General features: G+C 37.2%; 1 protein-coding gene across 1 annotated transcript in view; it reads right to left on the reverse strand.

Moving 5' to 3' along the window:
* The window catches only part of LOC140143591 (DNA ligase 1-like), a 69,056-nt gene that overhangs the window by 2,190 nt on the left and 51,866 nt on the right, over window positions 1-15,000 (reverse strand). Inside the window, 12 exon segments of the mRNA XM_072165404.1 lie at window positions 808-2,665; window positions 3,498-3,590; window positions 3,993-4,190; window positions 5,060-5,212; window positions 5,811-5,893; window positions 6,785-6,929; window positions 7,933-8,211; window positions 8,662-8,863; window positions 9,832-9,925; window positions 12,032-12,123; window positions 13,323-13,399; window positions 14,418-14,519. Coding sequence (XP_072021505.1) covers window positions 2,579-2,665; window positions 3,498-3,590; window positions 3,993-4,190; window positions 5,060-5,212; window positions 5,811-5,893; window positions 6,785-6,929; window positions 7,933-8,211; window positions 8,662-8,863; window positions 9,832-9,925; window positions 12,032-12,123; window positions 13,323-13,399; window positions 14,418-14,519 — 1,605 coding nt within the window. The 3' untranslated portion in view covers window positions 808-2,578.

Raw genomic sequence — 15,000 nt, forward strand, 5'->3', positions numbered from 1 at the left:
AGAAGACATAGCATTAGGTGGCTAATAAAAATATTAATGTGCATGAAAAATCTGCAAGTCAGAAGAAAATTATTTCGGAAACCATCTTGTAGGCCTATTAAATATTTCTTTAATGTGCATGCATGGTGCGAAAGTCGGAAGTAAAAGGAGGTCGGAAACCTTCTTGTGGGCTTATTCATTTGCACCAATAGAGCTAAATAGTTAAATAAATACCTTCAGAAGACATAGCATTAGGTGGCTAATAAAAAATATTAATGTGCATGAAAAATCTGCAATTCAAAAGAAAATTATTTCGGAAACCATCTTGAGGCCTATTAAATATTTCTTTAATGTGCATGCATGGTGCGAAAGTCGGAAGTAAAATGAGGTCGGAAACCTTCTTGTAGGCTTATTCTTTTGCACCAAAAGAGCTAAATAGTTAACTAAATACCTTCAGAAGACATAGCATTAGGTGGTTAATAAAAAATATTAATGTGCATGAAAAAGCTGCAAGTCAGAAGAAAATTATTTCGGAAAGCATCTTCGTAGGCCAATTATATAATATTTTTTTAATGTGCATGCATGATCGAGAGTTGAGAGAAAAACGATGTAGTCAACCACTTTAACAGACCAAGAAAGTGGTCAAATGATACCAGTAATTCAGTCGGTAGTCTAATCTTGCAACTGTTTATCTTTTTAAGACACAACATTTTATTATTTTGGTCAAAATTCTGGAATTCCGTATTTTTTTGGAGGTGACCGTACTACCGTATTTTTCACGTTTTACCGTACAAAATACGGTGAAACCGTACTAGTTGGCATGTCTGCCTATTGTTTGGTCTTTGTTGTTTCCCTATACTTTGCAATTATGTAATGTGATCAAACAACATCAGTCGGAAATCCCCAGAGCGTACCAAGGCCACTGAGCCAAAGGGGTAGAATTTCCAAATAATCCTGTTGACCCGCTACCAAAATGATTTTACTGGGACAAATCGTCGGTCACATCACATACAGAGCTATAAGTTTAATACCATTTAAGCAAAATTGTTTCACATACAGAGCTATAACTTTAATACCATGTTGCACAATGTTACTAGAATTCACCAAAATTGAAACTCAGTATCTTCTTCATAAAAATACCCTCTGACAATTAATTTAGCAATAAGTTTGAGCTAAATTCAAACAGTATTGTATGTATAGCCCTGTATGTGAAACACTTTTATCCATTTTCGTATAGAACATTATGTGATGTGACCGATGAAATGCGCACAAAAGCCAGGAGGGACGACTTGCCACCTCTAGCTGCATGCCCCCACCAGGTTACAATTTACTTTCAGATGTAGACCAAACAGGCAAGTAGCCATTGTAGGGAAAACTAAAGCTGTTTGTATCTCACATCAAAACCCTTGATTCTAATCTGATTTTGTTTTCAGAAAAAAATTGAGTATTTACCAATTTTATATACATGACTCCTATTCATATTGCTTGATAACATACAAATGTATATTGATTTACAGCACAAATAGAGGGGACTCCACACGTGAATGGAGATCTGCATCAATGTGTACCTGCACTTCACACCAAACAGGTAATGCAATACTCTCATGCGTAGTAAATGCATAAAAGCTAAACTCTTACTACGTCTTGTAGTTCATTGCATAATGCGTGCTTCAGCTACGTGTAGCATAATGTGCATGTATACGATATGACTGCTTCTAAATATCGCAACAAACATACTGTTGCAGCGTGAAATGTATATCCAATGACTATGCATCAAATTTCAGAAGTCCACATTGATGCGAATCTAGCGTCTTGTGTGGAGTTGCCCACAATCAAAACTTCCAAAAGGAACAATATTGATAATTAGTATTAACAAAGAATTCATGGAAAAATATATTAGTAATGTTTATGATGATGGGTGATTGAGTTTCAAAGAGTTGATCAACTTATTCTGTCATGCTCCTTTCAAAACAGGCCTTAGTTGACAGAAAAGCCCAACAATGTTCTACACATGCCTGACCGACCCAGATTGTGAGTTATGGGGATTTATTTCTTATTATTTGCTACATGCATGTAGAATTGTCCTTAAGAGCAAAGCAACTGAAAATAAAACCCAAAAAACCCAACTTGAAAGGTCCGTCCGTCGTAGAGCAGGGCATTTTTCCCATCACTTTATCCCGAAGTGGTAAAATCATCGGCTTTTACAATACGGTATGCCACCGACAAGCTTTATCCTGTGAGTATGCACCATTCTCAACATAATCAGAGTGCGAATGACAGGAGTAGCTTATTAGATTCAGAGATGTCACTCATTTTCACTCAAAAAACCTGAAACTGGTGAGAAAAACCTGAATTCAGGCTAAAACCTGAAAAGTGGCATCTCTGGAGATGTAGATTCTAAAGTTGCACTGTCAAATCCATTTTTGACAAATCAAAACAATTTATGGTAACTTTTGTCGTCTTTTTCCTTGAAACTCTTTAAGATGTTTTTGCATGCACATGAAATGACTGAACTGACATTTATCATTCAATCAACAAGCTACCTCCATTGCCATGACAACACCTTCCATGACTGTTCTTGGTTGCTATGGTAATAACTCTAGTAGAAGTCCTCTTCGTCTGCAGTAGATTTTTGATTGGCTTTCTGGTTTTTGATTTGGTCTTGATTGTTGTACATATCAGCAACCTGTATGGAAGAAATGGGCAAAATGGGTTCAATTTAATGCTGTGTGCTAGCCATTGGATTCAACATACAAAGTCCCAAGTTTTGAGGTATTTTCTCAAAATATCAAGAGCTATCTTAAGAACCACTGAACCAATACTAGGCTTGTTTGTACTAATTTTTAATGCATTTTCATGCCGATTCCAAAAATTAGAATTTTAAAGAAAATTTGGAACTTGTTGTCCACAGTGGACACCTGTGTGAATAGAGTTACTACCAATTTCAGAAAAATACAGCACTATTTCTTTGGAATTAAAAAAAATATCATGTTTTGCAAAATGAAGGTTAGCTATATCCTAATCCTTTAATTAGTTCTAACTGCCAATGAAAGTCAAATTTTAATATTTTTGCAATTTGAGGGAAAATGGGCCCAAAACAATTTTGCATGTTTCCGTACAATTGTAGTCAAAAAAATCTAAGACTTGGCACAATAAGTCAAGAGTTTTTAAGAGTTTTTAAAAAATCTTGAGAACAGGCTAAGAGTTAAAAAGTTAAATAGTCAGGGTGGGGGTAACTCACAATATTTTGCAAGGACCTGTCACACTGCCAGATTAAATGCTGTTTACAGCGCAATGCAAGCATGACTGTTCTTTTCCCGCGATGATCAGCACAAGTGGTTGACCAGTATGAAAGGTCTTTGCAAAATATTGTAGACAGGGTTTGCCCTAAATTGCAGCCAATCAAAACTGGTACATTTACCTGCCAACATGCACATTTCTGGAAAAAAACTTTGCAACTAGTCTGTTGTTGATCGAAACTGCCTGAAAAAGACCAAAGAAACTGGCATTTTGCTTACCTGTGAACCAGATGTTGCTTCTTCTGGCTTTTTGTCATCACGGATACGAAGGAATCTTGGGAACCTAAGCGAGATGCCTTTCTCTCTATCAACCTGGAGACAGAAAAATATTTTGTAATTTGATTGTAAATATGTACTGTATTTACTAAATCAACATTCCATGTTACAATTACAACATGATTTGCTATTTTTAGTGTAATTTATCAACATGTCATACTAGCAATTACTAAGCACCTGTGAAACAGAGAAATCTGCAGCCTTCACATTCCACACCTGCTAAGCGTGAAAGCAATGATCAGGTTTAGGGGTAGGGTTATAATATAAATCAGGGATGTGACTGCACTTTCCTAAAAAACTGAAAATGCATGTGAAATTGGGGAAAAAATACCAAAAATTTAATAAAGTTGTGAAAATTTTGACAAAAAAACCCCCTAAATTCAGTTTTAAAACTGAAAATTCTCACACCTGATAAATCTACAAAGTGTTTATACTTACTAAGCCCATAGCTGCCTTATGCACAGGTGACACAGATAAATCCGCTGCCTTCACCTCCCAAACCTGCACAGCATCAAACCAATGATCAGGCTCATGGCTGGAATCATATCGGTAATACGCCCTTGGTTTCGCTATGATGTGTTCCTTGAAGAACTTTGTGTGCTGTTCTAACTCGTCATCTTTGAGACCTGTACCAATCTGATGATATAGAGACAATTATTTGTCAGTAATACTGAATTTGTCAAGTTGGTATACTTTCAATGTGTAAATATACCTTGAATATTGATTGTTAAAATACAGAGTACTTTAAAATCCCCTGTTGACCCAAAGAAGATACCTTACCCTTCCCAGAATCCTTTGCAACATGCTGCATCACCTCACAAGATCACATGGCACTTCTATTGTACAGGTTCCCTTTGTTTTCTTGTTGAGAATAGACTGGCTAAAGATGGGTCGATAGTCACATAAATTATTGCACATCTGAATTATGCTCTGTTCATTGAGGTACTTTTTGTCTCTATATCGACACATGTTACACTCCAAATTAAAGACATGACCTTTATTTTTAACACAGGATGTGAATTCCATACAGGATTACCTGTGGGTGACTCCATCTGGAAACCCTGTGTGGGAGATTAAGATTATGTTTTCCATTGGGGTGAATGGACTTCAACTGGAATAGCCCAGTTTGTGACTTTATTACCACACATAGTAACAAAAACCAAATAACTTTTGCTACTTATATGATTGAATAAATTATAATTTGGACTTCCTTGAAAATGCATGCAATCAGTGCTGCCAACCTAATGCAACACATCAATGACCTTTGACCTACCTTGCATATTGATTGGAATTCTTCACTCTTATCATCATAGCATGCCAATAGGAATCCTCCATATGTCCCTGCTCTCTTGCCCCTGCCATGGTAACCATCAATGACCTTTGACCTACCTTGCATATTGATTGGAAGTCTTCACTCTCTTCATCATAGCATGCCAATAGGAATCCTCCATATGTCCCTGCTCTCTTGCCCCTCCCATGGTAACCATCAATGACCTTTGACCTACCTTGCATATTGATTGGAAGTCTTCACTCTCTTCATCATAGCATGCCAATAGGAATCCTCCATATGTCCCTGCTCTCTTGCCCCTGCCATGGTAACCACCAATGACGACCAAATCTAATGTGTCACCTACGCCCTCTAAGTAGTCTTTCTTGAGCTGAAAGCAAACAAATTCAATTCAAAAGTCAGCAGCATGTAGTTTTAATACATTTACCAATTCTAGTGTAAAATATACTACTGTCAACAATAACCTGACTGGCTGTCATTGTGTTTTCCTGTCATTATTTGCGCCATGTACTGTCTCTTAGACTCACAGATATAATGACGGGTTTTGAATTACTTGATGTTGTGCTGACAAAGGAGTATAAAATGTTCCTTAAAAGTTATAGAATTTATTTAGGAGCGATACAAAACAAAACTGTCTTAAATTTGTGTTTACTAAATGGAAAAAAGCCAAAACATTGTGGGACAGTTTTTGTACATGTTGAACTCTGACCTATAGGGAAAATTGTTTTTTGTGCATAAAAAATATTGTATATAATGAGGTTTTAGAAAAAAAAAACCAACATGTTTATCTCACAAATTATTTAATATATTTAAATAATGATAACATTATAACAATAACAAATGAATGAATAATCATTAAAGAAATTCCCTGATAGGTCAGAGTTCAACTTGTCCCAAAGCAGTCCCACAATGCAATAGGAATTTGTAATGCCGATGTTGCTTATGCAAAGGAATATAGTTGATCTTACCTTGAGCCAATTATGAGACCTCCTGGCAATTTCATATGTGGCATCAACATCTAATGTCTTCACCATCAACCCTTCACAGTTACCTGCACACAAGAAAACAATATATCAAATATGAAATGCCTGTTCTGTGATGGTGGCAAATGACATACATGTGCATTATTAGTTATTTATTTATTTATTTTTATTTATTTATTTATTACACTTTATCACTGGCACAGAATTACAAGAAATATATAATATTGCACATAAGTTACATCAAAATTACACAATATTATGAAAGGAACATTTGTTTTAAAAGTCCAGTGAATGGCTGGAGCGAACAGGTGCCAGGCACCTCTAAGACCGCCCACCAAAACCAAAAAAGAAGGGAAGGGAAAAATAAATTAGAGGGGAAAATGCAGGTAAGTTACATTTGCCTGCAATTTGGACAATTACAAAAAGAGGTCCAAGTGCAAACAGAAGTTGCATCAAAGGTGCGAGCAAATTTGGACTGGTAAAACTCCAAAACTTGGTGCTTAAATGAAGCAACAGAATTTGTAGATCTGATAATACTAGGGAGCTGGTTCCAAATGGGCACCATACGCTGAAAAAAGCCCATCTTGTGGCACTCAGTTTTAGAAAGCTGATTTACCAGCAACAAAGGATCATATTAGGTGAGGTTGGGTGTGTTGTTCCGTATTTGCACATAGTGTGACTTTGCTACTTGGTTAGCCTGTTCAATTTTTTTTGAAAGGCAAAATATAGGTGGTGCTGTTCACTCAAGTAACTGGCAAGTACAAATTTTGAATAATTTTCTTCTAACAAATCAATGAACAAAGAATATATTTATGAAGTATACAAAACAAATTTGAGGGTCTGGTTAAAACTATGGATAAGTACTGATCAAAAGTGCTATGTACAATTGATCTCACCTCGCACCTATAGTTTTAACCAGAAACTCTTATGGCAGTACAATATATTATTCACTGACTTACCCTTGATTGATTCATCTAAGAATTCTGCAATATCTTCTGTGTTAGATGATGTCATAGATTTAGCAAATACAAATTCTCCTTCTATTTCTTTGAAGTTAGCATGAAGCAGTTCTCTCCTTTCCCTCAATGGTTTCCTCACTAATGACTGCAAGAGTAAAGAAAATATGATCCAGATTAATACTATCGTGCTGGCAAAAGGCTTCAACATAAAAAGTTTTGAGATATCTTCTCAAATTATCAAGAGTTATCTTAAGAACCACTGAACCAATACTATCTTGTGATTGGTTAGCATTGTATCCAAGGTCATGCTTTCGCGTTGTAGTTTGAAATACGATCGCGGTTGTATCGAGTACAGCCGTTGAAAGCTGCGTTCATTCAATTGGATTTCTTACTATAGACTCGTTTGTACTCATTTTAATCCATTTTTCATACTGACTCCAAATATGGTCATGAAAATTTACAATTGACCTTTTCGGTAAATCCCATAACCCTTTGCGAGTACACCTGAGAACTCGTCATTTGACGTCACGCCGACTTGCAATGCGCAGTAACGATGTTCGATAAACGATGTGCGCATCGGCGCGGAGCGGCGTGATGCAGAATGACGAGTTCTTAGGTGTACTCAAAAGGCTTATGGGATTTACCGAAAAATCAATTCTGATTTTTTTAATTACTTGAAATGTTTATGAAGTAATTTTGTAGTATGTGTTCCCTTTACCTGCAAATCCAAGATGGCCGCTATCATCCAACTCGCAATATTGCAACTTGCACTGGGAGTGTGATTTTTTTAATTCGCAATACTGCAAATTGTAGGATGATGTGTTAAACACAAATTCACAAATGTGAGAAAATTTGTGAATGTGTCCAACACCATGAACCAGGACATATGGAGGTTTTTTTTCTCCAGATCACATAATCCTGCTACAATAATTGCCAAGGTCATTTGTGTAATTTTGAGAACAAAGTACAAAATCATGTATTGAGCCAATTAGAGTAATGGTAGAGTCAGCAGCATTGAAAAACTTAAAATTGCTAAGAGATCTAAAGGCTCTATTTTGATTGGTTACTCAGATGATTATATCACATGATTAACCAATCAGGAGCATTGTAAGTAAGTCAGAAGTACCCAAGGAGTTAAATATCCTCACCTCACCATTCAAGTAGAGCAAATCAAATGCAAACACACAAACTTGGACCTTGATATCAGCCTCATTAGCGTCCTTCCTCTTCCTTGTACTCAACACCTGGAATGGTTGGATCTGTTTCTTCTCCAGATCATACGCTACGGACTCCGAGTCGATGACGCAGGATTTGACGTTGTCTCCCAGACTCTTGGGGATTCTTTTGATGATGTCAGGGTACTTTGTAGTGTTGTTCTCCTGATTACGACTGTAGATTCTGACGTCTCCTGAATCAAGTATATGGATCTGTTGGAAAGTAAGAACAGGAACATATTATTCATGTAAAGTATAAACAGTTAGAGGTCCCAATATTGAACCTTGAGGGACACCCAATTACAACTGTAGATTCTAAAATCTCCTGAATCAAGTATGAGGATCTGTTATGAAAATAAGAACAAGGAGCATGACAAGGCTTCTTTATTCAAGGTATTTACAATGCATTTTATGTTGTTGGCAAATCTAAAAAATAATATGTTCATGCAAACTCATTTTAAAGACTACAGGTCACGACTAAACCAAGGGTCAAGACCCTATTTCAAAGTACATGGGTACTGACCCAGTAGTACTTTTGGCTCAATCGCTTCAAGGATAAATCTCACTAACATATGCCTATCAATACTACAGTAAAGTAAGAGGTAAGCAGGGTTGTCAACAACCCAAGTTGTGTGCCAGCTAATTTACTTAAAACAAACCTACCTGTGCCCTCTCTCCATCATACTTGTATTCACTAGTGAAGGCAATATCTTGGAATCTATTGAGTACTTCACTGACTCCCTTGGTTGGTTTAGCTAACATGGGTTTCAATGGTATGCCTGGTGTCAGCTTACAATGGTTGGGTAAATCTTTGAAGCCATGTTTTAGTATTGCTGGGATGATCTTACCATAATCTGGCATTTCACTGTAGGAATAACAAAAGATATTTAACTAGAATTACATGGTTTGTAATTAAGGTGGCCCACACCTTTTTCACATATGCAAATAAGCTCATTAACATTCATAAATATGCAAATAACATGACACAAAACTATGCAGCACATCAGGCCACCATATCCTATCACCATACCAAGTTTTAAGTTGATTGGTTATTGCATTTAAGCTGCACAGCGGATTAATGGTTTTACTTCCACCCGGACAGCCAAACAACCAGGCATCCATCTGGGTGATAACATAAGCCCCACATATGTGTGGGGCCAAAAAGCAGAAGACAGGCTCCAAACAGTTCCATACATAATGGTACGGGAAATTCACTGTTCTGGATTATCATGGATACGGACATGACTTAACTCAAACAATATAATTGTCATCTTTGAAAGCAATAATGTGGTACAAAATATCAAAATTGACTCAACCCTAACGCACTGAAGATGGATTAGTCGGAGGCACCCTATTGAGTTGTGTGCCCATGCCTGTTGAAGGGAGGAGGGGGGGGGGGGTACCCAGTCCCAGCCTGTATTATTTTCTAGCATTCAGGGTGAGTTGAGCTATAATCTTGGAAATACTTCCATAAATAAATTCCAAGCAGAATTTGTTATGATCATGTCCAACTAAAGGGTTAGGAGTGGTAAAACAGGAGAATAATTTTTTAAATCCTAACTTACTCTGGAGTTAATTAACAAAAGTGCAGTTTACCCCAAACACACTTGGCACAGGGGTTGTGCACTGCTAGCTGTGTGTACCATAAATAAAGTACATATAGAACTTTTTGGTTCATTTACAAAACTATTTCATATTCCTTTGAAACTAAGATGCAGGATTATATGTGCAATTGAATGAACACAGCATGACGAAACATGCCATAACATAAACAAGGCAGTTCTCGAACCACATCTCTTGTGTTTTTTTTAAGTGAGTTCTTCAAATACCCACCAGTATGTGGTCTTCACAATCAGAGCCGCTTCATCCAATGTCTTCTTCCATGAGTCTGACAAGGCTTTACGCTTTGACACAATGTCTTCCTCCTCTGTGTACAACAAATAAACAAACAAAAATAATTGTGAGTTAATGCTCTGCATGCTAGTCATAGGCTTCAACATAAAAAGAGATATTTACTTGAGCTATCTTGAACCAGCCACAGAACCAATACTAGGCTTGTTTGTACTCATTTGTATGTGTTTGTCATGCTGTTTCCAAATATGGTCATGAAATATCATAATTCTTTAATTTTGATTTAAAAAAAAAAAATTGAAACTTGTCTGCAGTCAACACCTGTGTGGAGAGAGTTTAAAGGTGTTGTGAGTAACTAATCAATCCAAGTTAGGTCAACCGGCTACTCTAGCTGAAATCCAAACACCCCCTATGGAAGACATGATCTTAATCTGCAACACATTGGGTGGAGATTTCAAACAGAATCACCCATTCAGGTAACCCCATTTGAAATTCGCACTCCCTGTGTGGAAGATTAAGGCCATTTCTTCCATAGGGGTGTATGGATTTCAACTGCAATATCCCATTCTAACATTTACTAGGTGTTAACTACATACAGGACTGAAATTTTGTGACAACGCCTTTCAACAAGACACAAATTGTGCCTGTACTAAAAAGTTTTGTTACAAGATATCACATTCTACAACCCTCTGAAGCTATAATCTAAGTGATGTCACTGTCATTCAAATGCCCTACAACCCTTGACCTTTGACTCTCAACCATCACGGCAACTCGTAAAGTTCTCAATTTGATTGACAGGTGATATCAGACACAAACTAGTCTTTTTAATTCTACGGACTGCTCAGATAAACCAAATTATAGCAAACCTAACTCTGGTTAAGTGTTCTGAGTGGTATTTTATATCCAAGGTAACTCAGTGCTTACCTTGATTAGGTGTTGTGAGTGCCACTGCATGACCTAGTTATACTAACACAGACTGCTCAGCTAAACCAAGTTATAGCAAGCCTAACTCTGGTTAAGTGTTCTGAGTTGTAGTTTGATATCTATGTTAGCTCGGTGCTTACCTTGATTAGGTGTTGTGAGTGCCACTGCATGACCTAGTGATACTAACACAGACTGCTCAGCTAAACCAAGTTATAGCAAGCCTAACGCTGGTTAAGTGTTCTGAGTTGTAGTTTGATATCTAAGTTAGCTCGGTGCTTACCTTGATTAGGTGTTGTGAGTGCCACTGCATGACCTAGTGATACTAACACAGACTGCTCAGCTAAACCAAGTTATAGGAAGCCTAACTCTGGTTAAGTGGTCTTAGTGGTATTTTATATCTAAGTTAGCTTAATGCTTACCTTGATTAGGTGTTGTGAGTGCCACTGCATGACCTAGTGATACTAACACAGACTGCTCAGCTAAACCAAAATATAGCAAGCCTAACTCTGGCTAAGTGTTCTGAGTTGTAGTTTGATATCTAAGTTAGCTCGGTGCTTACCTTGATTAGGTGTTGTGAGTGCCACTGCATGACCTAGTGATACTAACACAGACTGCTCAGCTAAACCAAGTTATAGGAAGCCTAACTCTGGTTAAGTGGTCTTAGTGGTATTTTATATCTAAGTTAGCTTAATGCTTACCTTGATTAGGTGTTGTGAGTGCCACTGCATGACCTAGTGATACTAACACAGACTGCTCAGCTAAACCAAGTTATAGCAAGCCTAACTCTGGTTAAGTGTTCTGAGTTGTAGTTTGATATCTAAGTTAGCTTGGTGCTTACCTTGATTAGGTGTTGTGAGTGCCACTGCATGACCTAGTGATACTAACACAGACTGCTCAGCTAAACCAAGTTATAGCAAGCCTAACTCTGGTTAAGTGTTCTGAGTTGTAGTTTGATATCTAAGTTAGCTTGGTGCTTACCTTGATTAGGTGTTGTGAGTGCCACTGCATGACCTAGTGATACTAACACAGACTGCTCAGCTAAACCAAGTTATAGCAAGCCTAACTCTGGTTAAGTGTTCTGAGTTGTAGTTTGATATCTAAGTTAGCTCGGTGCTTACCTTGATTAGGTGTTGTGAGTGCCACTGCATGACCTAGTGATACTAACACAGACTGCTCAGCTAAACCAAGTTATAGCAAGCCTAACTCTGGTTAAGTGTTCTGAGTGGTATTTTGATATCCAAGTTAACTCAATGCTTACCTTGATTAGGTGTTGTGAGTGCCACTGCATGACCTAGTGATACTAACACAGACTGCTCAGCTAAACCAATGCGTAGCTTGCCACTTAGTGACCTGCAATTGACAATAAAGGCAAATCAGAACAACTTGAATAGTAATTGCCACCCCAACCTTAATCCAAACCAGGGGTTTAGCCAAGATCCAAAAACTGCCCGTCCTGACCACAGACCTAATGGCTTTTCCAGGAAAAAAAATAGAAAATAAAGACAAATTGGACTTTTCCATTTAATCTCCACACTCCCCCTGTGGAAGATTTTTTACATATCTTCCACAGGGGGAGTGTGAATTTGAAATTTATTTAGCACATTAAACAACTCTATTTGAAACTCACCCTCCCTCTGTGGAAAATTCAGGTTGAATCTGTCTCAGAGAGTGTATGACATTCAAATGGAGCTGCCTAATGTGTTTGTTCCATTTATAATTCATAGTCCCCCTGTGGAAGATATTTCCAAAATCTTCCACAGGGGTAGTCGGCAAAAGCTAAGAATTGTGAGTAAATTTTAAACTGGATTTGGCTAACATAATTCATTCCTGCATTCATTTTTAATTACACTATAAATGGCAGCCTGAGTATTTTGGGGCTTCCAAGTCTGCGATTATCTGTGCAAAAGACCGGTAGACTTGGGTTGAAAGGTTTCATCTTTCTATTCTTGTTTGTAAATCTTATGGAATAAGAGCATTACTTGGGTTCAAAAAGTGGTAAGAAGAGAGTTGTGGTCATCATCAATTGTGTCACAGCATTTTGGACCAAATTGTCATCTGCTATTAACAATGGGCTATTCCAGCTGAAATCCATACACCCTCTAAGTAAGACATGACCTTAATCTCCCTCAGAGTGAGTGTGAATTTCACATGGTGTTACCTGAATGGGTGACTCCTTTTGAAATCTATGCCCCCTTTGTGAAAGATTCATAACCTCATTAATATACGCAGCAAGTGCGATCCAATCAAAAGTGATTGATTGCCTGACCACACACTTATTGCAGGGTCATTAATAACGCACAATGATTCCTGGAACACTGTGTTCGTCACAGATACGCGCTACAATGACTTCTGCGTGCGCTTGCATGTATACGCTAAGCGTTACAGCAACACACATGCGATGCCGTTGCGCTTCTGTGATTGGTAGATCTTGTTGTCGGCGCTAATGTCAAGTTCAAGCTCACAGAGCCTGGTTTTCCAAAATTTTGCGATCTTGATTTGAAATGGTCTAGTGAATTTGAGTTAATCCTACACCTAACCCTAAAACCTACCTGACAATAAATTTGGGTTCACATCCTCTGCATGCAACCAACATGGCTTTCACTTTGTCTATTTTCTTAGATTGACACTGCAAAAACAAACAGGCAAAAACATTTACAGATAGTGCAAGCTTTCGTTGTTTTAGGTACTACATAAATGCCAGGGATGTAAGTAGGCCTGAAGAAATAATGCTGAAAATCTGAAAAAAAACAGCATGTGAAAAAAAGCATGTGAATTAAATGCAGAAATTTGGACAAAATAATCTGGAATTCCAGATTAATCCTGCAAACTGACATCCCTGTTGATTGATTGATATCACATTTACATTTGATGATTGATGTACATGTTTATGTGAAATCATTTGGCAATCAACAACAAAATTGGAACAAACAACAAAATTGAGGTCAGCTGTTGAGCTGCTGGGGAGCACTGAAAGGACACAAGAGCGCTGCCACCACATAGTGCAGTGTTCCCAACTTATCAGAACTCTACACACACAAAGCATAAAATAACAAAAACGTATCAACTTGAGACCAGGCCTGTAGCCAAGATTCATTTGGGGTAGGGTGCACCGAGCTAAAAAAAAAGGATATTTTGTGATTTTTTCCTTCAAAAAAGGGCTGATTTTCAATATTTTTTAACAGAGAAGAGTCAACTTTTTTTTATTGGCATTGGGCATTGCACGCCGCTAGCTGTGCAGTAAAAATTTACCCTCAGCTTTGGATGAGATTTACAAGGAAAAAGTGAGATAAGAGTCTCTGATATCCGATGAAAGTGCAGTCCATAATGCTGGGAACAAAGACAGTTTTAGGAGTGTCAGATTATTTGAAAGTTTAAGTTTCATGTCTAGTATGATCAAGTAAAAATTTTGCTGCCATCTTGGATTTCAAAATGGCTGTCATGTTCACTATAGAAACATGCAAATCAAATCTATGGGTTTTGTTTAGACTACTAGGGAATCCAGAAAGCTCCTTCCTGAGAAATATTGATATTTAGAGGGTAAATTTTTACTGCACAAAATAATACCAACCTTTTTTTTTTAATTGCTTGATCATCCCAACAAATTTGAACTTATGAAGTCCAAAGATAAAAACTCATTTACTCACTGAATGTCCAGTCAATGCCGCGATTTCCCTGAGGTTAGTAAACACCTTGGCAACGGTCAACTTGGGCGGTGCAAACATGGTGCGCTGGTTACAACGGCTTGTCTGAAAAAAAAACACAAAAAAAAAACCACATGTATGTAATTTGTAAATTATAAAGTTGCTACTTTGGGGCAATTTTCACTTTGAAACACTGACATATTAAATTATAATTATTTAAACAAAATTTGGATTTGGATTTGAAAAATTATACTAATGCTAATATTCCAATGCATAATTTTTTCCTGCTCCAATGAACACTTTTATAAAGGGCTTTGCTCTTCTCCAAAATTTGCTCATCAAAATGGCTGCCGTCAGTATGATTTAAGGCCGCTACAGACTTTTTAGTGGATATAGAATATTTGATGAACATATCTCCGTTATTTAATCTATTCCAATTCTATTTCCAGTAATGTTTAAGTTCTAATGAATGTTTGATGACGTAAACTTAAATTATATTTCCAGCAGACATTCTACATAACATATTATCGATTTTTACGTCATCAAACATTCGTTAGAACTTAAACATTAATGGAAAAAAGACATG

The sequence above is a fragment of the Amphiura filiformis genome, unplaced genomic scaffold, assembly GCF_039555335.1.
Source record: "Amphiura filiformis unplaced genomic scaffold, Afil_fr2py scaffold_24, whole genome shotgun sequence".
Lineage (NCBI taxonomy): Eukaryota > Metazoa > Echinodermata > Ophiuroidea > Amphilepidida > Amphiuridae > Amphiura > Amphiura filiformis.